This window comes from Pterocles gutturalis, unplaced genomic scaffold (assembly GCF_000699245.1).
Source record: "Pterocles gutturalis isolate BGI_N339 unplaced genomic scaffold, ASM69924v1 scaffold24464, whole genome shotgun sequence".
NCBI lineage: Eukaryota > Metazoa > Chordata > Aves > Pterocliformes > Pteroclidae > Pterocles > Pterocles gutturalis.
In genome coordinates, this window is record NW_010133880.1 from 282 (window position 1) to 21,635 (window position 21,354).

The window sequence follows — 21,354 nt, forward strand, 5'->3', positions numbered from 1 at the left end:
GGCAAAATATTTTTTCCTATTGCACATGGATTTAATTAAGACACGTATTAAACATGACTTGGAATTTTTTACATGTGTGCTAAGCCACAGAGCACTTGCATCCCTTACAGCGAACATCCAACAGTCTCAGAGATCAGAGCAAGTACTTCAGTTGAATGCAGGAACTAAAATAGTAACTGTCAGTCTTGGGGGGCACCCCTCATTTTCTTTTTTAGAAAGTCCTCTATGAAACTATATTAAAGATCTGAACTTAAGAGTTCCTCCGTCTGTCACAATTTGAAGTAAAACCCAATTTAAAACCTACTAGTGATCCGGGCAGCTGAAGGAACATTGTTTAACCTGTAAGTGTTTGTTACAAATCCATCAAAGCGCACTCCACTTGGGTAGTAAACACACCAAGTTGCACACAATTTCCTTCCTCACACAGAATAATTTCTCTCTAGGATAATAACCAAGACAAAGGCATTTCTACTAACTGCAATTTTGGTTTTAATTTGTGTCACCTGCTTCAGCCTCCTTGCAGCTTTCCATAAGTTGACCTCACAGTATGCATTCGCTGAGCTGTGCATTGGGAAACACTGCAGATGCTGAAATCAGGCTTGTAAAGCAATTCTCTGCAAGTCGGAATGCATAAAAGCTCCCAGGCACAAGACTGGAAGTTATTTGTGTTTTTCATTTCATAAAGTCACGAGTGGGGGGGCTAGATGGAGAACACGGCGATCAGATTTTACTCTGCCAAGACGACATCATAAAACCCACACTTACTTCAAAGTGAAATCCTTCTTTAAGCGCAATTGCCCTCAAAATTTTCGAGGAGACTGTGGTCGCTAACATGTAAACATTCTTCACATCAGCATCTTCGGAGCAGTTTTCCTTCCAGCAAGAAAACATCCACCACCCAAACAAAGCTGCTAGCTCGTTGCCAGTGAACACCTTCCAGCAGCCACTGCAGACAGGACAGAAAGTGTAAGAGCTCTTTCAGGTTTCCAGGAGCATCCACGCAGGGGGAGAGGTTTTCTGCAGTCAGCGGAACAACAGGAATCTGAGCACATGGACAAGCTGCTCTATACAAAGCCACTGTACTACCAGGACTCGACATTTCCCACATCTCAATGATTTACAAGCCCTGTACGTTCTGTTAGCAAGCAAAGATACCAATGAAGTATCCTTACTGTCACCTCTCAGAACAGCTGAGGTCTTTGGAAGTTCTCAAGCAGAAGTACAGCAGTCTCTACAGTCTATACACTGCAGTCAGGCAATGCCTGCACAGCCACGCATTATAGACGGTTACTTACACAAGGGTCAGAATTTTGCCCTGTTAGTGGGAGAAAAATAATTTCTATTCAATAGGAAAAAGCCAGGGGAAAACCAAACCAAACAAAACAAACAAAAAAAGCCCGCAACAGCTAACTGTCCCAAGGCAGAATTTGTTTGCCTAACAGAAGTGAAAAAACAGTAACAACAAGATTTTACTGCCTTTAGGAACCACTCTTCAGTTAAATTTTATTTGGCCATTGACTGTAACACTGGCAAGCATTTAATCTTTTCCAAGTTATTAGCTACTTTTATTTAAAATATACTATTTCAAGTGGAGCTATACCAAAAAGATGAAGCTAGCAAGAAAAATACTCAAATAGCTAAGTCACAACAGGAAGGAGTGGGTTGAAGGTGCGTGCCTGTCTAGCATTTGGGGACATCCTGCAATTTTCGCTACCTCTTGCACAGAAAAGAGATAAAATAGAAGGTCCCGTCACTTACTTCTCCTGCTGTTCTGCCACTGCTAGTCTGTCTGCGTCCGGATCAGTAGCCACCACTACTCTAGCATTTTCTTTCTCTGCAAGCCTCAGTGACAACTCCTGGTGGGAGGAGGTGGGAAAATAATCACACAATCAAATAAACCCAGAGTTTTATTTCTGAATTACATATAACATGCAGCTAAGAAGATCTCGTATGAACTGCCCGCTGTATTAACAAAGCTGAAAGCCAGGTACTCTCTGTTCCCTTCCCCAACTTGTTTTTTTGATCACAGTATTGTATCCAAAAAGAGGAAAGCCCGTAGAAATACATAAATCTGATAGAAGTAGAAACAAAAATACCAGCACGGATTCTCCTTCTTCAGGATTTGGACATTTGACAGTAGAGAAGTCTGGATCTGGATCTTTTTGTTCAGGTACTGGAATAGGGGGCTGAAAGCCAAATGCTTTGAAAGCCGACTGCACATAGTCGTGTCCAACTCCATGAAATGAGGTATGAACAAACTTCAAATTTGTTTGCATGTTTAGCTCCCTGAGAAGGAAAAACGAATTTCAGTAAGATTTGAGTTATTTAATGAGACTACTTTCATGTGGGAAAGCAAAAACAGAAGAAACTGCAATTACACTTTGCACTATTCTGTGGATTTCTGCATTAATTTCAAAGAAGGAATAAGTGAACAGTGCTGGTTTGGACTTTCACTAGAAATTGCTGGTTTAAGCTTCTTCTCCCAGAAAATGAGATTTTTACCTTCTGCTGAATTGGCTGAAAGTCTCCCAAGAATGAACTGCTAATTTCTGCATCAAACTCAAGCTCTTCCACCATCCTGAAGATCTTACTCTGCCTTTACTCTACCTACGTTATTCATCCTCCTCCTTTTACTCGTCTTCTGCCCCAGCTAACCTTTAATCTTCTCACCTCTGTTCCATGCATGCACACCTCAGCTTTACTCTGAATTTCTGCATTTGATTCGGAACTCTTTGAGCATACTCATAAAAAGGTTCACATCAGGGTGCTTTACTGTAGCCTGCCGTCCAAAGGCAGGCTGCTTTATTGTCACCAGTATGGGTTGGTCCTAACGATGGTGACAGTCCCATTTAGTGCCACATCAGAGAAGGGATGGGGTGAGACAGACAGGGGAGGTGAAAGTTATTCCCACCACGGAGAGCACAACAGTGCAATGGCCTCAGGCAGACAGTGACGCCTGCGGCAGAGCGGAGCACCCAGCTCCTGTGAACCGCAAAGACAGAAACCAAGTCACTGCTTTGTGATGACAAAAGTCACTGCAGGCAGGTCCCAAAACTATTAAAATTTTGGAAGACAGCCCAGCTCCTATACCCAAATCAAAACCATTTCTGTGTGGCAGCATCGCATGCTTTATTAGTGAAGTTTATCTGTCAGCACTCGATTTTCCACATGTAACCCATGGCTTCCTTAAAAATACAACTTAAGTACAATTTGTTTTATGCAATACCTGTGATAACAGATCTTCTTCAGATCCTCCATGTAACGGTCACAGATTTTCTTCAGAGGATCCTGTCTAAGTGGACTGGTGTCTACTAGATTCTCATTCCAAGAGCCATTCCATGGTTCAACACATTCTTCTATACATTTTATAATTTCCTTATCGTGAGGAGAGGTGATCTGTGCTCCATTTTCCCAATAAACCTGGGATAAGTTTAAGGAAAACAAGATACAGTTTATTTAAAAGATTATCAACTTCAGAAATTGTTTTAGCTATAGGATTCCGCATACTTCCTGCTTCTTGAAGTCACACAGAAAAGTCTAGTGTCAGACTGTCTGGATTCTCAAACATCATCTGGGATTGTATATTTTACAGCTTTAGTTATGCACTGAAAGCTACTCAGCAACACAACCTGTTTTCAAAAAAGCTGGTATTCGGCTATTATGACTAAAACCATCAGGACGTGAGAAACTGAAACTGGGCACTTACATTTCAGAGTGTTGTGCAAACTGCAAAAGAAGAAAAACATTACCTTCCACACAGTCTGGCATTCCTTTGGAAAAAGCAGAACTTGCTTTTGAAATCAAAGCAGATAAGCAGCATGCCAAGGTACGTGTTTTTCTGTAACTGGACGACTATAATATTTCAGCTGTGAGCACTATCAAATCCTGAACTATAAAAAGTCTTTGTTAAAGAATTCTTTAGATGCCCATTTTCCCACAGTTTCTTTCCAACATCGTTGTTGAGTTCACAGTGCAGACTTTCTGCTCAAACCAATCTGACTCTCGTTTCTTATCCCCTGGCTTTCATTAAACCCCAAAGTACTCAGCATCTTCAGAACTCCGGGTTTGTCAAGTTTGGTTCGAATTGGCCAAAACCTTCAGAAGTTGCCGAATTCACAGAGGAAACAGTGAAAGAGAAAACAGCTCTTGTGAAAGACTAGCAAAACCAATATCCTGGCCCAAGTAAAATGCTTTTTTATCAGAAGACACAAACATAATAGCTTCTTGATAAATGAAGCACCTGGAAAACTGATGCTACTTTTTTTTCTTCTTCATTGCTAAGCAGAAGTAAAGGCTGGTGAAGTACTTTACAATTTTTTCCGCAGAGGACGAGTGTAGCACAATCGCCTCCAAGGGTTATCTCTGTGCAGAGTAAAACTGGTTTTCCTGTCACTGCCATTACTCACTGATCCGTTACTAAGCTTCTAGAATGCTAAGTTTAGTTAGAGTTTCCATTTTAGCTCTGATTCTTACAAAGTTTTGAAAGGAAATACCCTGTTTCAACACTGCACAAGCAGCATTTGCTATTATAGGTGGTTATACTGTTCTGAGCTTCCAAAATGAAGCCACCTGCCTCCCTCCCAGTGCCCAGAAAATCAACCTCACAGGGAGCAACACACTACTACAAAGTTTTATTGACCAACTCTTAAACCATCGCCATCTTCAGCACAGTCACCTACTGTGCTGACTAATTCACCTAAGTTTAAACTCATTTTTAAGTCTAAGAGAGCACATAATAAATTGCTTAAGCGTTTCTTCAGCTGCAGATTAGACTCGATGGAATGTCACAACAGAATTGTGCTCAAGACACAGAAGCCATGTGGTCTTAAGTAAGTGTGTGTAATTCAGGAGGTTATAGAGGAATTAATTCCTTGAAAACATTTTTCCTTTCAATGTACATGCACATGCTCCAGAAGCAGACAAATACCAAAGGCACGTAGGTAATATCTGTAATAATCTGGCTGTGACATGCCACGAACCTCAAGTTCAAGTCTTACCTTGTATCCGTTGTCCTCCTTCCGGTTGTGGGATGCTGTGATCATCACACCAGCCACAGCTTTGAGCTCCTGAACAGCATAGGGCTGAAAAGGAAACCCAGAAATGTCCATTTACCCAAGAGTTCCACAGCTGGCACAAACAACATCACATTGTTAGGACAGTTGTACCATAAGATGCTGCAGGAGAAGTGACTCACCAGTTCATCTGAAAATTGTATGTATGAATGCTCGTCATTCTGTTTTCTGCAGCTACTAACAGAGAGACAGCTTGTTCTACCCTGTTGTATTATTCTATTTATCAACTACACAAACCCAATTGTTAACTGGCCAACTACAGAGTCTCCACTCAGATTACTCTAGGATTTGAAATAAAGAAGGTTGAAACAGAATGAAGGAATTCACCAAAAGGCTTGTTGAAAAACAAGTTACAGGTATGTCCCGCTAAAGAGCGTCCAGTCCTTTCAGTTCTCCCCTCGAAACAAGATCCACAGCATACACAGCACACTAGAAGTGTGCAGAATACGAAACAAGGATTTAAAACTCTGCAATAAAAAGCTTCTGTGACTTGAACAAAAACCTCTATTTTTTGAGATATTAAAAGGAGAGGCAATCCTTCATTTCTTCCACTCTAAGCTGGGGAAGTCTTATGTGCAAAACCATACAGTCCCTATACACGTGTATATATTCACACACAAATATCATGGCATTCAGGTGTTTAAGCACAGGATAAAAGAACAGCAGAATGCTTCCCCTGTAACCAACAGAGCAAAGCCTGGACTGCAGGAACTGCTGCCCTCGCACAGCAGCCTGGGCCGAAATGCAATCTTGTGGACTGTCTGCACACAGGAAAAATTCAGTGACATTCTTCTTACAGCCTCCTTGAAGAGCCAAGTGTACCAAGCAGCCCCTTTTTTTCCTGTTTAAATAACAGAACTTGAGAAGAAAATTGCTAGTTCACATTTTTAGTCAACTTTTCAAATACTCCCTTAACTGCACGGTTCAACAACCTAAAAGAGAAGATGACTCACCACAAACGGCGTAGGGACGTATGTGGAAAAGAAGTACACAGGTACATCTTTAGCCAGCAGGACTGCTGCAGTGAGCTTTGCGAGCCTACCGAGATGAAAAAGAAAACATTCAGTCAGCCCAACTCCCCAGGACAATCCAACAGCCATATGGCATTACTGTAACGTTCACTTCACTTGTTTCTCAAACCCCGCTGTTGTCTTTTGGCTTACACCAGGAGCTGTGGATTCCCACAGGTTGTACAGTCACTGTAACACCCTTTTCAGGCTGTAGAATCCGAGACAGTGCTTTTATTCGTGGCTTGAAGAGCACAAGGCACTTCAGTCAACCACGTACACAGAGCAGTGATATCAAAAAACAGAGCTACAGGACCTGCTGGTGTGACACTTGTCCTTCATTCAAGGACAGAACCAGTCTCCCAGAAAGGCTAAAGTGCCAGATGGCTGCAACAGCAGGGTTGGAAAAGGATTCAGTATCCCACCCAGCAAAGCTGGTTTGCCAGCCTTGTTCAGCAGCTCCAGACAATATCTCTGAAGAAGATCAATTCCTAAAATACAGTTCTGCAAACCAGCACGCTCTTATTCCAGAAAGTTTAGAAACAGTAACAGCACTCATGCTTTTAAATCTTGCCTTTATAATCAACTTCTCTCAAGCGGCAGGGAAACTCATTCTCTTTCAGGTAACTGTTTGATATGAAAATGTTCAAGTCAGGTATAGAGAGCTCAGCAGCTAATGGGAAGTCTCACTCAAAACCGATGAGAGATGAAACGCTTTAAGTGTGCTTTGCTCGCTCATTATGACAAACAAGCATCAATACTTCCTTCCTTATCTCCCACGATGAGTATCCTGTAAGTCTAAGCTTCAGTTACTCAGAATTTCACTATAGCACCCATCAAACATAACCTGAAACCACTTAAAAGAGTTTGAGGGCTCAGCTTGCAGCTGAAGCTACTGAAATTTTCCTTGTGTATCCCAATGGTTTACACCAACTTAATTATGGGATGTAGCCGGTCTGCCACCTCCCTCGGCACCAGGCCCGATGCGAAGAAAGGGGCACTCCTACTGCTGGATAAACATGCTGGTGCAACTGCAAACATGCTTTTGGGGAGGTTCCATTTGATTTTAGCACTACTGTCAGTGTGTCATCCCAAGGGGACAAGAGGCATGTAGCTGAAAATCGATTTGTTCCTCTGACATGTGAAACACGATGACTGTGCTGCCATCAAGTCAGAATTCCAGGTTTGTGCAGCTGAAAAGGAAGGTTTTTCTTCCACTTCCATGTTTTTAAGCCGTGCATAACCCAGACAATTTGGGTCATAGCCTTGCAAATGCAGTGTAACAGACGAGTTTAAAACTCTTATGCCAAAGACTGGTGCCTGCTGTGCCGCATGTATGTGAAGGCCAGGCAGCAAGGCACGGAGAGGCGGACCCCAGGGCAACAGATAAACTCTCAGAAGACAGTCACCAGATTCCGTGCCCTATCATACCAAGAACTTTTGTATCCCTAGAATACTAAATATTGACAAGAATTTAAAAAAATAACTAAATTAGTTAAAACAATTAACTGCAATAACTACATTAACTATAATAATTATTCATTAACTAAATAATAACTAGCTACCGGCTTGGATTTTTGTAAAGCATCCCGCTACAACACGTGTTTCGCTCCCTGAATGACAAGGGACTAGGGTTCCTTACAGAACTCAGAAAGCAGTTCCTTTACAGAGCCTCTCTCCCCTTTCCTTGCAAAGAGGACAACTCTTAGTGTTCTGTATTTGCTTTCACATTCACATTTCTCTCCGGGTATATCAACTTCTTAACGTCTGCCTAACGTTCTTGTGCATGTGGACTGTAAACTCTTTGGTGAAGTGACTAGCCTTACACTCTACCGTCTGCCGGCAACCGGTACTCTAGGGGCTTTAGTCGGTGCTCTTCTTCATTACTATTTAAATGGACTAAGGGAGAAGGACCGTGTGGAGTTCATGACAAAAATATTCAGATAGAACAGAATGCATTTCAAGCCACAATTTAATTTCTAGTCTTGCAAATGTAATCAATACTCATACTTCTTACTGCTGCAGTTGCTGGTCACCTGACCTCGTGTGTCATATCCAACAACAAAGCCTCTCTGCTTAAAGTCTGAGAAACACCCCTCCAGATACTTGTAGATCCCCTGGAAAGAAAGAAAGAAAAAAAAAAAAAAAAAAAAAAAAGAAAAAAGACACCGAAGAATTAGCTCCAGCACAGCACACACAAACATTAAAAATGATCTTTCCCACAGGATGGGTAGTGTCAGTAGGCAAAATACAGCTCAGCAAAAATGTCAATAATGACAGTCACCAAAGCAGTGTATTTATTTCTCCCTGGAGTGTTTACAGAGAGAAAGAGAGCTAAGAAACAGTTGTGGGAAAGAAAAGCCATACAACAATAAGTGACCAAATAGCATAAACAGAAAGCTCAGCCTGCAAAATCCTCAAGCAGCAAACACTTGTTTTCAGTCCGTACTGTGCTTTCATGTATTCAAACCATCTTCCTAAAGACCCAGCTGAGAAAAATCCATTTTTTGAAAGTCCATCCACTCAGGCAATGTAAGGCTAGTGCCAGTCTTTATCCTTGTGCTCACAGCAGCACAAGTCAGCCACCTTTTCAGCGCTGCTTCCAAAACCTTTGTTCTACATTTGCATTAAAAGGCTGCTTCATTCCTACCCATCCTTCAAACTGAAGTTTATTACTAGTCACCTGCTCCAGGCAGACTGATTGAAGTCCTCGGTTTACACTGAGCAGATACAATAATACAAATACCAGCTGTCTTCTGCACACCAATGTAGAACATTTCCCATGGCAAGCTATCGGAGAAGATCCCCGTGCAGGGAGAAGAAAGGGGGAGTAAATTTTTAACACACATTGGGGGTGAGGAGAAATATGTGCCGAAACATACATAGGAGAAAAACGAACAGCCTCTTGGTCAGCCACCCGTTCTTTTCCAACAGGAGGAGATGGGTGCTCTTGACATGGAAGCGCTCTTGTTAACGGAGGTTTCCAGAGGCTGCACTTTGCCACAATCGGGAAGCAGCTTTCCCCAACACACACACGTCCCTGTGAACTTGCCGTAGTCAAGCTTTTCCTAAAAAGGCCACCTCTTCTGAGGGTACAAGCTTCCTCTTGATAGAAGGGGCGAGGGTGGCTTGTACTAGAATTAAACAGATTTTTCCTCCAGTATTGAGTGTAATTATTTACAATGTCCTTATCCGGATCTGGAAACTGGAAAGCTAGCCTGCCTCCCACCCGTGAGACTCAGCTGGGCTCTTTTTTTAATGGTTCTTTCCCTTTCCACCACAGACTGTGCTACGAACAAGCGGCATCTCTCTGAAGAACCATTTCAGCTGCAGGTATAGTGTTGCTATAGAGGGATCCACACAGAGAGGAAAAAGTTGAATAAAAATCTTTGAATAATGACCAAATTGGTGCTGTGCCATGGCACGATCGCCAGCCGCTGTCACCTTCACACCAAACTGAAATATGTCGATACACAAACACATTCACACCGCCCTGACAACTCTCAAGACCCTTCATTCACAGTTGTAAAGAGATGAGGGATAGAGGAACGGGGAAAACTTGATCAAGTTTGACTAGAACACATTGAATAAGATTTAAAGAGATGAAAAGCAGATTTCTTAGCAACAGATCCCTTCTTCAGGCCAGCGGTGCCTTGAGTTGAGAGCGCACTGCAGAGTTTTAGCTGAACTAGTTCTCAAACATCAAGAAACTGCACAAAAAAGGCAAAATTTACAGAAGCAGCAGGACCATTTTAAACAATCAGCTACTAGTCAGAATCAGAAAACAAACAGGGGCACAGAAACTTTTTCAGAAGCAGCGCGAACGGAGGTAAATTCAGACAGGACAACTAATAGTCCTGGCCACATAAGAAAGCCAATACATTACAAATCACTATTTACAAATGAAAACACGATTTCTATTCCACACCTACCCCCCAGGAGCTCTCCCTTGGCTGCAGAGGCATCCCTTGAACTTTCTGGCAACGCTGGCATCTCTGGGATTCTGCACATCCCATTTCTTCCTCACCCCAATGACAGCCATCACAGCTGGGTTGGCTTTTTGGCTCCAATGTCGGCACTCTCACACATCCCCCAGCTTTCCCTTTCCTCACACCTCAAACACCGAACAACTCAGTTATTTTTGTTGCAAAGAAAGGGCCCACACTGATCTTTTTAGGAGATTTGAGCTTCTGCTCCTTCTCCCCTGCACCTCAGCTCAGCTATTCCTGCCAGAGCATTTCTGGCAGCTATTGGGTGCCACTACACTCTCCTCAAGGGCGAGGTGAGATTTTTTTCCTAGGACATTCTCTTAAACCAGCTTCACTGCTTGACAGGGATCAAAGTTTTCCTATTAATAAAAATCGGAATGTCTTTACTTTCTGCCATGCTTAAAATCAAGACAACACAATATGCAATACAAGAACAAAATACCTTAAGCTGAGCCAAAGATCCCACAGCTGAAATCAGTCCAGCCCTACAGGACATGCTTACTACCCAAATACCTCTGTTAAAGCTTCAGGAAATAAAAATAAATCAAAAAATGACAGTGAGAGGAAGTGAATGCAGAGTCTCTCTACTATCTGAGCCCTCTACTCAAGTTCACACTTATTTTCTTCCAGGGGTCGTTCTCCCTTTCTCAGAGGGCAGTTAGGAACTCCAGCACCTCTTGGGATGAGTCCTTTCTTTATGAGTTTCTCCATTTAAAGAATTCCTATTTCCTTTTTACAAGACTTACATTTTGATCATGTCCTCATCTAATTTCTCCTGGGATAGCTACTGATTCTAAATTGAAGATATCAAAGTCAACATCTTGCCATTCTATATTTGGTGATAATCAGCAAGTTACTAGCAAGTGTCACCACACAAATGTATAACCACCTCAGTGGATCTAAACCAAAATTCTCTGTAGGTGCACTGAAGTATTAGAAATATTTGTACCACTGCACAGTTCAGGTCAAAAAATTCTCAGACAGATCTAGTCTGCTTCCACAGCCCTGCTTTAAAATAACACTCTTGCAATCATAATAATCAATTTCAAGAGAGAACTGAGGGGAAAGAGATTATATCAAGAACAGGATGGAAAGATTTTTGGTTGATGAAATCGAGAGGGACAATAACAGCTTTATGAAGTTTGGTATTTCAATCTGTCAACTATTATCTTTAGCTTTGCTTATATGGCAACAGGAAACTCACAGCAACGACGCAAAGATGTCTGGTTTTGTCATCGGGGAGGTCAGCAAGGGGTTACTTGCCTATTAATAAAAGCAATTGGCTCAGCAGGAGAGAAGCAACATTGGAGCAGGAAAATCTGGGCTCTGTGTAGGTGGCATAGCTACAACCTTCACAAGAGTCAAAGCAACTTCTGGATACTCTGTACCTTTCGTGATACGAATATAATCGTGCAAATGAAGAACCCAGCATGCACTTAAGCATGCAACTTAACTAAGGTTTATTTTAACAGGAGGATATATTTCAATGGCACTTAAGTCTACTCTTTGTGAAAGGCCTGCAGTAGGGCAGGACAAACACAGCGAGACAGGGTTGCCCGTTTTCAGATCAGGTTCAGCACTTAGCTTCTGAAACACGTGTACTCAAACAAAGAGATTAAATCTCCTGCAGTTTACTTCAGGAACAAGTTTTAATCTGCTTCCCAGAGATTGCTTTTTTCTAACTTGATAGATGGTTTTAATAAACAACTAAAAATAGAAGCTCTACGCAGGGAGCAAACGAATACAACCCAGTTTGTTTCTTTCAGAAACTGGTAATGCCCATGAAACTGAACTGACAAACACATTCCCTGCTGACCAAAACGAAAAACATTTCACTTTCTGCCAAGAATGCGTATCAGTCAGCTGATCCAAGCTCAGTCACGCTTTCACGAGACTGGAAACACAAAGGCAGCGTGCAACGTTCAGGCACCCGAGCATCAGCGACTCTGAATTCAACCGGCTGTGCTGGCCAGAAAGTGAAGTGACTATTGTTAACTTCCTCTGCATTACCGAGATGTTTACTCTGCTTCAAAGAAAAGTGGACTTATTCAAAGCAACTTTGCTACTCTAAACAATTCCACCACTGGCAACAAACTACTAGTTTAAAAACAATTTTTTTCTTAATCTCTTCAGCTCGTTCCCACCAGATCAGTGGACGCCCCCGGTACCACATCAGCAGGTTTTGTTCACACCATTACATTGTTTGTAGCAGTGAGTTTGGCACACTCAGATCAGTAAGGCTGGAATTAAAGGAAGCATCATCCTAAGATGTGTCCGGTTTACAGGTCAGAAACCTCACAAAAACTTTGTTAGACCCAAGATGATGCTGAAGAGAAAAAAAGGTCAGATAAGGTTGGGTTTCAAACCCCACCAATACACTCCAACATGTCACTTCTTTTCAAAGGCTGTATCGGAATTTGGTTTCACCGCAAGAGTCTGGGCTCCAGTTGTACAAGTCAGACATCAGCAGCATCAAAGAGCTGAACAGAGCCCCAGTTGTTCCAAGTTCTAAGCACACCACTTACTCTGAGCCAATCCAAAACAAATCATTTCAGGCGTGTCTGCTGAGGGACTTCTATTAGAGCGTTAACCTGCAGAGAGACAGCTATTCTGAAATGTTGCAGTACACAGTACGAAATGAGAGATTTTATCAACCCTCTGTAAATCACGTAATAAAACACCTTTTATCATATGGCTGAAGCTCCGCTTATAAAAAAAGCACTTGACAAAGTAGGTAAGGCTCAGTAGGTTTGTCAGAAGGGAAACTTTCTTGATGTTCCAAGGACAATGGTTACAAACATTTCAGTTCATTATATTTTCAGTAGTCAAGACTAAAGGTGGGAACAGATAAGATGTTTAAGTATATTTAATATACCCAGTCCCAAGCCACTTGTGTTTTACATCTTCATAAGGAAAGCAAGTATGGAACATCCATTTTCTGACTCGTGCTATTTGCTTTCAAAAGGATTCAACACTTCTCTTTCCTTGCCTCCCACTACCTTCACTGAGGCGAGAGAAAGCTGTATTATGCAGATGAAGAATCCAACTGGTTTTTAATATTCACCGTAATAAAGTATGTGCAACAATGACTACCAAAGTCAGGAATTATAGTTGGTACAGGACTACAATGCTAGATAAATCAAATTCAAATTCAGACTCTTCGGTCACATGCTCAAAGTCTGGATAATATCAGATCAATTTCCAATGTACTCTGAATTAATTTCGTATGAAGTTCAGTTGTGAAGGGTAGCTTAGTTCACTTGTTTTGAGGAAAAATTGGTAAGAGAAACACAGCAGCTGAAAGGCACTCTGGTACTGTACAATGAGCAAATTTAAGAAAAAAATTCACTATGAGACAGCAATACAGAAAAGGAGCATGGATCACTTCTCATCAAAAACTAAATCAGCATCGACTGTTCCTTCCAACAGTGTTCATCAAAAAGGTGGAGAAAGAAATGAGACAACTGGGGATCAAGTTCTTTGAGAAAGTACTGCCCTCGGTATCATCTGCCCTCGAACAAAACAATATTTCAAAGAAAAACACAGAGGGTTAAGCCTTATATTCATCAACAGGTTGAGTTATTTGGACAATCAGCACAAATACAACTCACTAACATTGCTTGAAGACAAGCGGGGAGGGAAACTGAGAAGAATCCGATCATCTTCCCAGTCCTCTTCTAGCAGGCAAGACCAAAATCAGAGGAAAAAAGGAGGGTGCAAGATGTTGAAGAAACAAGTCCAGAGAGTTGCATTTCTGGTTGTTTATCAGCTTAGCTAGTCAGAAGATGTGTCAGAAGTGAGGAGTCTCTGCCACCAGTCTTCCCCCCACAGCACCGACACCGTTCATGTCCCCATCCCAGCCTCCATCCGCCCCTCAACTCCACGTACCAGCTTCTGTGTCCTTCTAAACGCACAGCCAGCACCCCACCAAGCACAGCCTGAGCTCTGGCAGAGGAGCAGGAACTGAGGACTGAAGCCTCGCTGCCCAAAAGGTTACCCCACACGCACACCCATCCCATCAGACCCTGGCCACCACCACTAATAACAGCCATCCAAACGGCAGCCAAGAGCTACATCTAGGTCCCGAGATCTCCCTGCCTCTATTTAAATCAAGAAGTCCATCCCAAAATACCCTACTTCAAAGAACCAGTCCTCAAAAAGATCAACATCTGTTTACAATGTTTTCTTAACAAATTATTCTGTAATGATCACTCTAACCCAAACACAGACATTAAACCACAGATAAACCCCGCATCACTGACTCTCATTAAATATGTAACTGGAGATTTGCAGGTTGAGAGGTTAAGATCCCATCTCAAACTGCTTTCCTGCATCTCTACTTTAAAAAGTGCCAAGAGCCACAGACAGAGCTACAGTAATGCCAGCATGCTTAACCCCAGTATTTTCCACAACTACCCAGTCCAGTTGTAGGTAACGTGACCAGTGTTACTGGAAGGATTCCCAGGAGTTAAACCACTTACAATACAGATGTTCTTCACACTCGGTCTGCGTTTGCTTCTTCATCCTACTTCCTGTTCATCTGCTGAGTAAAACCTGCTAGTTTTGTAGTTATTCACAACTCTGGCTACAAGATGAAAGAAAAGGCTTTTTTTTTTAATTGGGTGTGGGTCTGCTTTTTGGGTTTTCTCATTGGTTTTTTGTTTAGTTTTTGACAAATACTAAAAGTCCTTACGACAGCTGAAGATTTCCAACTCAGCACACTATAACAGACTTTAACTACTGGCCAAATTCCAGTGGAAGTGATGATATTCTTCCTCCTAGGATGTCCAGTTAAACCTGTTCAAGCTACTTTATTTTCTTTCTGCACTAAACATTTCACGCTATCGCTCTACTGTGTGTTTCATCCTCAGTGGTGCACTATACGACCCAAACACGTCCTGTGAAGCCATTCAGTCCTCTCCTACACAACTACGCAGCTTACCTGTGTCGACTGGATCACTGTAAGGTCATTAATGTAGCAAAAGCCTGCTCCCATGGCAGAGCGAAGCCCCGCGGTCCCAAAAGTCAGCCTGCAGCAGAGACGATCCCGTAATTCTTTATGCTTTCCATTCTGTAACAAGTTTTCAATCTGTTCTTTTGTTTTCTGGTTCTGCAAAAGAAGAGGAAGGTCTTCGTTTAGTTCTTGAAATCAGGATCTGAACTATACGCTCACTTTAACTCCCATTTCTATAATATTCTCACTTCTGTATCATCCGTATTTACACGCTGATGTGTTTGCCTACTCACTAATACCCCTTCCAGCTACACAAACCTGTAAGTGAGGAGCACAGGCTTTACAAGAGGTTTTTCCGAGGCAGGTAGCCCAAGTTGATCTGTGCTGCTGGAAGACAGACAAAAATCCTAACTTCAAAACAGCACTTCCTTCCTCCCCATCTCCAGGAAAGGTCTGTAACCAGGCACAGTAAAATAAAGCTGACGTTGTAAAACCAAAAATAAAGCTTGTCTTTTCAAGTCACATTAGTGGGTACACGAGAGTCAAAGCCCCTGTTTACCCCACACTCTGAAATAAAGACAGGTATTTCTGTCAGAAAATCCCAGCCATTGCCGACACCTTCCCTTCTCAGCACATACACTGGATATGAGTGGGTTGAAAAAAAAATAGGTCCTACTCCTGAAGCTAAGTATCACACCCATGACTGTAACAGCCACTTTCACTACTCTACAAACTTAGATTTTTAACTGTACCTGGGAGGGTCTCAAGGATCTCAGTAAATCCCAGAGAAATAAAAACAAATTTCTTCAATTACTTAAAAATTCAGAAAGAAAGCATTTTACAGACAGTATGTGATACAGCCACTAAAGAAATAATTCTCTGGAGAAATCACTGGATGCATCTTCAAAACCTAGCATCTTCCTGAAGAAAAAAAAAATCTGCTCCCAAAAGCAGTGCTCATGGCAGCGACACAGAACTTTGTAGTTGGTCTTAGAGAGCACAAAGAGAGCAGTTGCTTTATATTTTGCCCCCAAAACCAGCCAAATATACACTCACTAACCTACTCAAAGGAAAGATTACAAACAACATGTGTAAATCAGTTAATTGGATATGTATCTATATATAAAGAGTCTTATGGTTCATATGAAGAGCCAGAGAGCTTCTCCCTTCCTAGGATCATTGTAGCCAACTGTTACACCTCTTCCCCCACGCTTGCACAGCTTACTGCACGGAAAGCTCCCTGCAGTTCCCTGCTGATGTTTGCACAGCGGGGACTGAAAGAGTCAGTCACCTGAAAGAGGCGGTACCAGGTCACACCAAAGGGCCGGTCAGTCCAGCACCCCGCCAGCCACTGTTCGCAGATGCCTAGAGAGAGGCAGAAGGACAGCGCAATCCCGGCTGGAAGCTGGACAAAGGTGCAAGGGTGACCTCAGTGTTTCCTATGCAGGGAGTTCCAGACCTGCACAGGAGAGCTCCGTGTACCAACACAAGAGATACAAACACCAGACAAGTCAGGACAGACCATTTTAAGAAACGTTGTAATCTCATAGCTTTATCATCTAAAACCCACGATTAAAGTGAATGGCCACAGGACAAGAAAAAAGTCTGGCTAAATGGAACAGTACGAAGCAATTCTCCTGATCCGAAACCCACTCCATTTTAAAGAGTCATTGCATTTATAAAAGAATATAAGTGTTTGTCATTTCCATGTATAGAGAACACATTTACTCTCGTTTATTGTTCAGCTGAAGGAGTGATTATACACATCTCTGAAAGGCTTAATTCCAGCATTTACCTTAAGGTCAGCAATGCTACAATCCTACGGGTGCTGTAAAGTCAACCCTATGCCGTGCACAGGATGTTAGGCAGCAGGGGGATAAGAGACTCCGATTACTGAAATCTCCCTCTCTTCGTTCAGTATTTCCCGAAACTTGCATCACGGGGGTGATGGGTTTGCCCTTGGCTGTGGGCCAACCCACACACCCGTTCACTCAATCCCCCCCATCCGTGCATGGGGAAGAGAATTAAAGGGGTGAAGGGAAAAATGGACACGTGGGTTGAGATAAGAATGATTTAATAACTAAACTGCAATAATATTGGAAATAATCCTATATACCAATATACAAATGAGTGATACACAGTGACACTGCCCCCCACCCCATGACCAAGGCTCACCCTGTTCCCAGCTAACGATCCCGGAGCAGGGAGAGTCCCGAAACCGCACCCACAGAACAGAGAGAACAGTCCAAGCATCCCAGACCCAGAGCTGATCAGGGTTGGGGGGGAAGGCCTTGGGAGAGCGACCACCTGGAGCGAGATGACCCGGAGCAAAAAAGATCTGGAACCAAAAGGGACAATCTTCCGGAGGGTCCTCACCTCTATCCTGGGCATGATGGGTATGTTACGGAATAGATTATTGGCCACTCTGGGTCTCAGTCCCCAACCCAAGATCAAATCCTGGGCTGGTCACTGGGGCTGTGCTCCCTCCCAGCTTCTCCTGTTTGCAGACAGGCAGAGAAGCTGAAAGACCTTGGCAGCCGCGAAAACATCACTTTTTATCAGCTTTCCTCTGAGCACAAATCCAAACACAGCCTCTTGCTAGCTGTTATGAAAGTGAACTCTGTCTCAGCTTAACCCAGAACAATGGCCAAAGCTATGAACTTCCACGTGTACAAAACCCATGCACACACACTTTGTTCTTCACAGTTATTCTGCACCCTCAACTAATACCGAGGCTAGGAAACAGCAGGACAAAATAGGGAAATGTTAATATTAATTACCTATGATGATTAGAATTAGGTAGTCACGGTAATACCAACCACACTATCCTGGACATGCCTGGGGAGACCTGGGGGAAGTGAGAGAAGGCAAGAACAGTTTGACAAAGAAAAACAATTATTGGAGAGTACTGATGTCTGTCCTTTACAACACACTGACACACGGCTGTACAAAACAGCACAGCTCCGTCTGCACAAGAGCTGCTCTAAAACAGTGTTGCTTCAAGCAAGGCCCTAAGGAAGGGTTAAAAAAGGCAAATGAAATCTGAAAAGCAAGGATGAAGCACCCCTGACATTTAAAATAGAGGTCAGCCAGCTTCAGCGCTCTCAAGGCAGCTTCTGCAGCACTGAGAAACGCGCCCTGCACAGAGGGAGGTTCTTCAGGAGGACTGGAAAAATGTTGGGAAAAGCACAATGATATGAGCAGCACACGTTCATTAGGAAAAAAAAACTCAGTAAAACTTGTGTAAATTTTTTGTCCACAGTTTGATAACAGATCTTGAACACTAGCAGGATGAGACAAAGTTAAAATAAATTTTAATTTCTTTGTGCCTTAAAATAAAAAGGCAAGCCAGTATTGTTCAGGCTCCCAGATGGCTCTGCAACCAGAGTGAGCCATTACTCACACCACAGCTAAAAAAAAAGGCCTAAAAATAAAACAAAAACAATGAGGCACAACAAATATTAAATCCCAGAAGTGAAAGTTTCTCTTTTAGCTGTTCATAGGCAGTCAACCCAAAAACAAATGACTAATCTCAAAGTGTGAGGCAAGAGTACATTAAAACCTCATTTCACACTATAATTCGGTACCATAATTTTGCTTTAAAATAAGGTTATTAAATTACACAGCATCTTTAATAGCTTTTTAGGATACGCTGTACTGCTTGCCTGCAAAAATGGAATAACATGTAGTACATCACACAGCTTACAGTCCAGAGTTTTGCAAAAGCGAGGCAAGACTTTCCCAAAGCAATAGCGCAAACACTTATTTTCCCAATAGATTAACATGCGTTTTTGATTGAAGCTACTTATTTATCTCCTAGGGAACAAAAATGAGTCAGGCAAAATCACATCCAAATAACATTTTAATTTGCTCAGATCACACTCAGTTAACTAAAATGTCCTGCAATCAGAAAAGAAGAAAGGATGAAAAAAAAGTTACTATGAAAAAAAAAGTTACAAGCTAAAGAAGAAAATGTCAAAGCTTTCCACAGACGACCTGAAACTCCTGGGGCAACAGAAAGAAGGAATTTGACGAGGCTTAGTGTAAATTCAGCTGTGGTGATGATCTGTCTCACACTCTGGATTACACATTCAACAGCATTAGAAGACTGATCTCAAGACAGCTATTATCACAACCATCCGTGGCACAATCCTTACAAAAACTTCCCGCTTTTCATTTTTTCTGAGTCAGAGCTTCAAAGGCTATGGACCAGTTTAGCTTCTTGCAACACCCTGCGTGGGTACAAACACCGTTTACCCTCTACACTGAGAGTTTCCAAAGGTGCTGCAGTCAAGTGGGGCTCAAAGATAATGATAGTTTCCATTGTTGAAGTTTAATTTCAAGCAAATTTTCAAAAAACAGGGGGTTTGCTGTTCTGCTTTACAGGTAGGAAACAAAGTAATACATCTGAAAGTTCCATAAGTAGCTCTTATGAAGGTTCACTTTTCAAAGTGGAACAGTTGTGATGTTAAAACACACAACAGATTTTAATATGAGAGGCTGGGATTATGAAGAAGAAAGTCGTGTACACCTTCACGCAAAGCATATTTTCCTGAAGCATTACTATCACTGCACAGTCTCTATCAACGCTAATTTTCCTGTCACATGAAGCAAGAGGCACTGGGAGGGTGTATGAGGTGAGTCAAGCTACACACCATCCCACTGTATTCCTCAGTTCCAAGGAAATACCATCAATCCCCCCACGGATGCAGTTACGTGACACTGAGCTGAGAGGCTTACTAGCAGCCTTAAGTAGTTTATTGATGTATTAAAAAAATAACCGTAACAGAGCACTGCTCAGAAAAGAATTTCTCAAGCTTCTGAAGCCAAGCAAGGCAGCAGCGTGGTGTTAACACCAAATTCAATTCGCTTAGAAACACAAACTCAGAGCAACTGAAGTGGCTGCTCTTACCCGTTGCCTGGATCAGTACGTCACTAAACTCCGTTAATCACAGTGCAGAAGCCCAGCGTAAGCAAAACAGAAGTTCGCGGAGATCATCAACTACAGCGTTGGGACATTATTTTTAATATCCTCAAAAAAAAAAAAAAACCAAACAAAACCAAACCAAACAAAACCACAAGACTTCCTAAAGCTTCCTGTCTTAAGCAGGAATAAACCAGGCTGCATCATACAAAAACAGTAATTCCTTAATAAAAGCAATGCTCTGAGATATCACTGCATCCCCAACGGCTCTAACAAAGCAATTCAAATTCTTCTCACGGATTTAGTCATCTGAGGAGTGCACAGAATTTAGTGTGTCTTCTAAAGTCAAGCAGGACATGGATGTCACCGACACAAAATGAGCATTTCTTTCAGTATCCGAGCATGCCAAATCTCTGCACCAACAAGACTTTCTGGAAGAGCAGCTGAAGCACTTGCAGACAGCAGAGCAGCTCAGGGAACACAGGTCAGGGTAGGGACCTCAGCTAGTGCAGCGTCACTGCTGGAGGCACAGAGGGTGGGAGATGATGGCAAAGGCGCCGTGGGGAGCTCAGTGCCTGCAGCCTTACCCCACCAACACGACTTATGGTCTTTCCTAGGGTCCCCCAGCCACTCCAGAAGCACTGGTGGCTCGTCTGGTATCTATGCCCCAAAGGGTTCAGGGGCTGACTGCCAGGTGCAGTTTCTCCCTCACTGCCCTGGGAAGCTGAGCAGGGAACATCCCAAAGCCCTGGGTTCAGCTGGGACAGAGTGAACTCTCTCCCCAGCAGCTGGTGTGAGGCTGTGTTGGGGTTTGTGCTGGGGAGAAGCTGATCACACACTGATGGGCAGAGCTGCTGCCAGGACAGTCAAGGACTTTCCAGCTTCTCTGCTGCGCCCGTGTCTGCAGGGGCAGGAGGAGCTGGGAGGGAGCACAGCCCCAGTGACCAGCCCAGGATTCGCCCTCAGGTTTAGGACCGAGACCCAAACTGGCCAATGGTCTGTTCCATCCCATGCCCGGCATGGCTAGGGGAGAGATCTGGATCTGTTCGGAAATGCTCACTCTGTCTCTGGGTTGCCACCCTCTCTCAGTCAGCTCTCAGTCTCTTGGACACTCGGGCTCTTCTCTCATTTCAGATTGCAGTTTCAGGACTCTCTCTGCTCCAGGATCGTTAGCCAGGAACGAGCTGAGCCTTGGTCAGCAGGTGGTGAGCAGTATCTGTTGCATATTTGTATATATTACTAATATCATTATTATAATTATTATTTTCAGTTTTGTTGTAGATTAGTTATGAAACTGTTCTTACCTCACCCCACGAGCCTCTTCTCCCTTCACCCCTTTAATTCTCTCCCCCATCCCTGGGAGGGGGAAGGGTGAGTGAGCGGTTGCGTGGCATTTGTTTGCTGCCAG

The 21,354-nt window shown here is 42.8% G+C and overlaps 1 protein-coding gene across 1 annotated transcript in view; it reads right to left on the reverse strand.

Moving 5' to 3' along the window:
* Positions 1–720: 720 nt before the first annotated feature.
* LOC104467579 (glucose 1,6-bisphosphate synthase-like) overlaps positions 721–21,354 on the reverse strand; it is a 23,839-nt gene continuing 3,205 nt past the window's right edge. The window contains exons 2-9 of the mRNA XM_010081406.1: positions 15,011–15,210; positions 8,090–8,196; positions 6,026–6,110; positions 4,998–5,081; positions 3,227–3,420; positions 2,097–2,286; positions 1,759–1,856; positions 721–946 (exon numbers count right to left, since the gene is read on the reverse strand). Coding sequence (XP_010079708.1) covers positions 721–946; positions 1,759–1,856; positions 2,097–2,286; positions 3,227–3,420; positions 4,998–5,081; positions 6,026–6,110; positions 8,090–8,196; positions 15,011–15,210 — 1,184 coding nt within the window. The remainder of the gene's footprint in view (positions 947–1,758; positions 1,857–2,096; positions 2,287–3,226; positions 3,421–4,997; positions 5,082–6,025; positions 6,111–8,089; positions 8,197–15,010; positions 15,211–21,354) is intronic.